We start from the raw sequence: 6520 nt of genomic DNA on the forward strand, positions 1-6520 counted from the left end.
TACACATGTACATGTAAATATATGGTCAATTACCAGACAGAGCTCTTAAACACCAAAAAAGAAGCAAAAAAGATTCCACTTTTGTAAAGTTGGTTATAATGAAATATGATGGGGATGGTTTGAATTTTGTATATTGACTATTGAGAAGGCTCAAAACCAAAAATGTGTTTATTGATGTGGATCTCCCTTATTAGTTACTCCCTTTCGTGTCAAAATAAGTATCACTTTAGTAAAGAAAATGTCCCAAAATAAGTGTCACCTTAGAAATTCAAGACAATTTTATAGAGTGTTTTTCGAACTACACTCTTATATTCCATTCCATGTTCTTAATAGAGTATAATTTTCTACATTACATATTCCCTTTATTTAGAACTTCATTAACTAGTTATTTTAACATGAATGCGTGTGTAATTATGTTCTATAATGAGCATTGTTAAGGGATATGACATCTCACACTTGATCAAAAGTTTCGAATTTGATCTCTGAATGGAGAAAATCGTGGTAGGAAACATTTTGTCCTTTAATGGGCGTTACTCAGTCTGAATTGATCGAGGCTCAATGCGAGTATCAAAAGCCGGTAGACATACAAAAAATGTTGTATATTGTGCAGCCTTGGCTATTCAAAAAAATAATAATAACAGAAACTAGAAAAAACATGAGTTCTTTTAATTATTTTTTTTTATCTTATCCTTTTTACAGATATTAATCTTGGCAAAAGCAATCAATTTTTTCGATATTTTAATAACGGCTAAAATATTAGAACTTCTTCGTGAGGGTAATGCAAGATTATGAGCTTCATTAAATTTTATCTCTCGAATAATTCAGTTAATGGTATCCACTAATTAATAATACGATTTTCATCATCCTAATTATGTCCAAAAGCATATAATTGGATATTTGTTTATTCATTTATTTTAAAATGTTTATTTCTTTATCTAATAGACGTCATGCAGAGAAACATCCTAAATTATGTTTACCAACCTAACATATCCATCTTTAAATATCATTAATTTGTTTATTATCGCCTAGTTCTATTCGAAAATTCAACATTTTATTTCATTTTTAAAAAAGGACATAAGAATTAATAATATTGGAGGATTATTTGCTCACCAAGTAGTAAAGTAAACAAAAGTTATATATGAATGTTGAAATCAACACATAATAATTTTGTGATTATGAAACGCAAGAAAATGTTTTGTTTTGCTTAGTGATGAAGGCTAATTATAGTGGGATGCAAAAAATAGGAATACCCTACAGAATCAAACTTTAAAGTTAATATGCATGTGGGCATTCTGTAATCCACCCCTTTTCATTTTTCAATTACACAAAAGTGATTCATCCCATCACCTAAATATATTATTCATATAATGAAATTAAAAAGATTCTTATATCTATGATTTCAGATTTATTAGCATAAATAAAGACAATTCTCTGAAAATCTCCTTTAGATCATCTAGAAACCCACCTAGCAGAACATTGTATTAGGAATCGCTTTTAAAGCTTAAATTTTACACCAAGTCATATTCATTATTCTTTAGAGATCTAGAATTTTCGCTAAGAAAATTTATTATACACCTATAGTAATTTTTCGAAATATATGTAGCAAAGGGAGTAAAATGTATCCTTACAAGTTACAAGTTACACCCACAAGGTTAGTAATTATTTTATATTATTTTTAATAGCGTCGTCGACATAATGCCTATATACATTTTTTTTTAAAAGAAGGATGAGCATATTTTTTGCAATAAGTAACATGATTAACACAGCAATTAGAATAAATCACCCGACAATTACTGAAAACCTAAGAATAAAACAATAGATGATTACAAACGTCCGATTCCTCATTATCCTAAACAAACATATATAGTACAACAAATTAAGGAATTAATAAAAAAGAGGTATAATTTTATTTCGTTCTAATCAAACGGCTAAAACTAACAAGTAACAACCATGACCAATATAAATAATTATAATAAATCCATATACCAGACAAATAATTTTAGAATCTGAATATTTAATTATATGTTTACATATTACAATAATATTAACATGTAATGTTATTGTGCGTAGCTGCTGATTCAGATATTAGATGCTCATTGACCTTGTGCATTGTATAAACAACAAGTATGTCCAACAAAAAAACTACAACATAAGACATCCAAAAAAACAAACACGTAAAAAGTATAAAAATAATTAAGTAAGGATCGTCGTAAGTCGTTTCGATCGATGGTTAGAGTTATGCCGATCCTACTAATAATGCAAAAAACTATTATATAGAGTTTACTTTCCATAATAAAATACATATATTGACTCATAATCTATATGCTTTACTTATGTGGAATTATAGAATAGTAACCAAGCACCCGTACTTGGTGGCTGACTTTCATTCAAATTTCAAAGTACTAAAAAAGCTACTAAATATGATTCTCTTTGCGTCTCAAATTATCTACGTACGTATAGAACCATAAATATTAATTTTCAAGTAATGGACAAGTGTGTTTTGCGAGTCTTAATAGTGATGGTCCTTTCCTGGGTCGAGCCCAACTCAAGATGCCATAACTTACATGACCGTCGTGCGCTAACGCGTTATCTTCCTATTTATTTTCGAACTAATCTATCTAATTGTCCAACTCCAGGCCCAAGCAAATTACGAGCTCCTGATGAACAACTTGGAGTACAGACCCAGAATGGTCCTGTCATGGGCTGAGCCCAATTGAGATGCCATACTTCTATTCATGAAGTATTGAATTGAAAAGATTGTTCTCGTAATGCACCATCAAAATACTTAATATTCTCATAAAATAGTCAAGTAATTCTATTAGCTTTAATAATATAATTTTTTAGTACTGTAAAAATAAAATTAATACTTAAAAAATCATATAATTCACATCCTATTTTATTAGCTTGAGATGTCATTTAATGATCGTAGTGTCAAATGAGCGGTTGGACTCATTTAGAACAAGTTAAAATGAGTTGAACTAATGAATGAGCAAAATCTTAGTCCACCTAAAGGTAAAGTTGACTTGGTTCAAACAAGGTCTTTTTAGAAATATTTTGAAAAAGTTTCTTATGGGTCCATTTGAATTGCATTTTCACATGGATTGAATTTAGTAAATAAGGTACATCATTAACTGCCATCATATTTTTCAGACGTTAATACTGACGATCCTAAATAATTGATTGAATCAATGAAGTAGATTAGCAGTCAATTTTTGCATGTGATGATAGTCAACACTCATACTAAGCGTTATCGTTGCGTAATAGAATTATTATCAATAAATATTAGGACAACTGAATTTGCAAGGATAGTAATGTTAATTTGGCGTATATACTAATGCACTTGTACCAGGCAACAACCACTTGCATTCCAACCTTATCGTTATTCAGGAAGATAACAATATTTTTCGTAGTTATATGGGACGGACATAAAGCCAAATGTGACTCGTGTTGTACTTTTACTTTGTTATTGTTTCAGTTGATTTTGAATGGTCTAGACTCTACAACACAGCCAATCAACATATATATGCGACTCTTATCGTAACGTACCAAGTTGCCTACCATTATTGTGGGCACCAGCCACCAAGTTTGTGACTTTTGTAGACAAAATAATAACCACTAGAAAGGATTTCAATCAAACTAAAGTAGACAATAAAGTACCGTTGGTCAAGGGCAATTCCTAGTAAGAGCTATTCTTGTGCAGTTGAATTTCGAATAAAGCAAAAAATGATAACGACTTCCTCCATCAGCAATCGTAGCTGATAATTCAAACTTAGAACTATAGCATATCTAGTTTCAAATTTCATAAAGCTACTCAAAATAAAGAAATAACCCAGCCTTATTCTGATGATGAGAAAATATAGAACATAGCACCATTGACATTTTTATGTACTAAATTGCAAAATGAACAATGTACAACTTTTGTATCTTTTACACAAATGAAAGAATACTTCAGGTCTGCATTCACTCTATAGTGTAGGAATACTCAACGCCTCAATATATATAGTATTCACTAAAATCAAAGGATGCCACATAAACTGAAACGGAGAAAGTACTATAAATTATTGTCAACGGCCTTGTGGTGGCGATGACCACGTTGGGGTCGACCGTGAAGATGACCCATGCGATGACGACGTCGTACTGGAGTTTTCTGAAGAACCGTGAAATAAATCGGATAAGTAATTTTGCACATTGTCAGGGGCAAATCTGAGAATTGACTCCACTCCGCCACCACTCTCCATCCACGCCACCTTTTCACCGTACTTGTGGTAAAATGGCCGATAAGCCGAAAGGATCTTCTTCGCCAATGATATTTTCACTTCATCACGGAGTTTCGGGTCGGGTATAACCCATGATCTTTGCTTCCAGTATGTCTCTTCGAAACTTAAACTGAATTTACAGAAACATTCCTTTGCTTCCGCCGGAGAAATCTCAGCCGTTGAATTCTCCGGAAGTGACGTCATCACACTGCTCCAACCCATTCTCTTGAAATTCGCCATGTATTGTTCTACCTTAGATTCGTGGTTTGAAAGCCAATCGGGTCCTAATAGAAGCTTCAGGCTGGATTGTCGGACCTTCGAAACGACGTAGTTTAGGTTGTTTGCTAAGAACAAATAGGATAACGGAACGTCACCGTAGAACCCTGCTTTGCCGTCGAGTTTGCAGAGGAGAACGAGGATAAGCCATGTGAGTCGTACGGAAACGATACAAGACGGTGATTCCCCGTCGTCGGCGATTGGACTCAAGAGGTAAGATTCCGGCAACGGTGACTTTACCACTGCCTTCCAATCGGCGATAATATCGGAGACGGGTCCACTGTAATCGCTGAGGAAAATAAGGTAGTTCATAACGTAGCGTGTTAGAGGGTGGATTCCGCCACCAGCCACTACTTTAGATGAATCTTTCTTAATCGCCGATTCGAACTCCGCCAGCATGGCTCGAGCAGCATCTCGGAGCTTGGCCATGGAGGTCAGCGCCTGAGATTTAACAGCAACCGTAGAATCGAAGCCGAAAATCACTTCAATTTCACTCAAGAGTTCAGAAATAGAGTCGTAAAGGTCGAGAATACGGAACATTTTCTCTAGAGATAGCTTCTTGTATTTCGCCACCATCTCCGGGAAAGTGAACAGAGTTAGAGCACTGTCTTTTGCAATCCCTGTGAAACAAGACTCTCTGATGCTATCGGAGATGGAGAAAACTTGGTCACAGAGAATCCTCTCGCCGTAAAACAGAGTACTAACAGCAACTTTAACAGCATTCAACCAGATCTTGATTTTCTTCTCCAAATCTTTCCAATCCATTTTCTGAACCGTTGAAGGGCAAATATTTTCAACCCCCAAGTAATACAATGTCTCTTCGATGACAGATTTTCGATTAAGTTCGTAAATCTTGGAGCATTCTTTTCCATACCCTGCTTCAATCATACAATCAGCAATAGCTTTCAGATCCACAGCTACAGAAACTTTTTCACCTTCATCGGTAATTGAAATCTCAGCAAAACGAGCTTCAATTTCAGCATTATCATCTTCAGAACCTTGATCTTCATCCGAACCGCTGTACCGGGTGGATTCTCTTGACCCACTTTCCGAGTCAAGAAAGTATCGATTTCCGGCCAAAATGGTGTAGAACTCCTTCTGAAGTCTCTTCATGGCGATTTTCATTAGATTTTGAGCTCGAACAAGCAATTGGGAGGTGGAACTTTCCTTTACAACAAACTGCATAGCATGTTGTAAATCAATTACAGCATCCAGAAACTGCTTAGCCTCTGTTCTATTATCTTGAAAGAGATTTGAACTGGACTCATCAAGATCCCATCTTTTAATAATTTCTTCAGCGTTCTTTAATGTATCCTCCATTAAAGTGTCACTGAATTTATGATGTGTGGATTGTGAAGAAGCATGTAGAGGGGATGAATGTTTTGATAAAGAGAAGAACCCAGTCATTTCTTTTCGGGCAAAACTGAAGAAAAAAAACTCAAGAATCAGTGATTCAAGTAAACAAAGGATGTTCTTTTACTTTAGTTTGTTAGGTTGAAAGAAAGTTAGAGACTCGATGAATGAAGAAAATTGAGTTTGATGGGGATATGAGTGAAAAATAAGGGTATTTATAGAAGTAAGGCTGAGAAAGTTTGACCTAAGGAGAGCTGAGAAGGAAGAGACATGGAAATAGGCGAAGAAGAAGGAAGAATTCTGCAGTGTGCAGTCTGCAGTAATAAACTTCTTTTTGTAATTATTCATATCCACAGTTAATTGACTCGTAAAGGTCCACAGTTCCACTAAATATAATAAAAGGAAATAGGCCTTCAATTTAGATGACATAATAATGAATTTTATGTTTGAATTTAAGATCAAGATTTAATAATGAAATCTCAAAATTTTAACAAATAAATTGAGACGTACAATTTTTTTCATTTTTGGGAACATATTAGTACCTCATAATTTTATTTTTTTTAAAATGAAGTAAAAATTAGATGATCAGATATTTAGGAGAGTTACTTGACACCTGCCCACTTTCTTAAGTTTAA

At 34.1% G+C, this 6520-nt stretch overlaps 1 protein-coding gene across 1 annotated transcript; it reads right to left on the reverse strand.

Annotated features, from left to right (window-relative positions):
- Positions 1 to 3816: 3816 nt before the first annotated feature.
- On the reverse strand, positions 3817 to 6202 carry LOC102586391 (exocyst complex component EXO70A1-like). The gene has a single exon (XM_006350680.2). The coding sequence runs from the start codon at positions 5937 to 5939 to the stop codon at positions 4065 to 4067; it is 1875 nt and encodes a 624-aa protein (XP_006350742.1). The 5' UTR covers positions 5940 to 6202; the 3' UTR covers positions 3817 to 4064.
- Between the last annotated feature and the right edge of the window lie 318 nt (positions 6203 to 6520).

The sequence above is a fragment of the Solanum tuberosum genome, unplaced genomic scaffold, assembly GCF_000226075.1.
Source record: "Solanum tuberosum cultivar DM 1-3 516 R44 unplaced genomic scaffold, SolTub_3.0 scf00128, whole genome shotgun sequence".
NCBI lineage: Eukaryota > Viridiplantae > Streptophyta > Magnoliopsida > Solanales > Solanaceae > Solanum > Solanum tuberosum.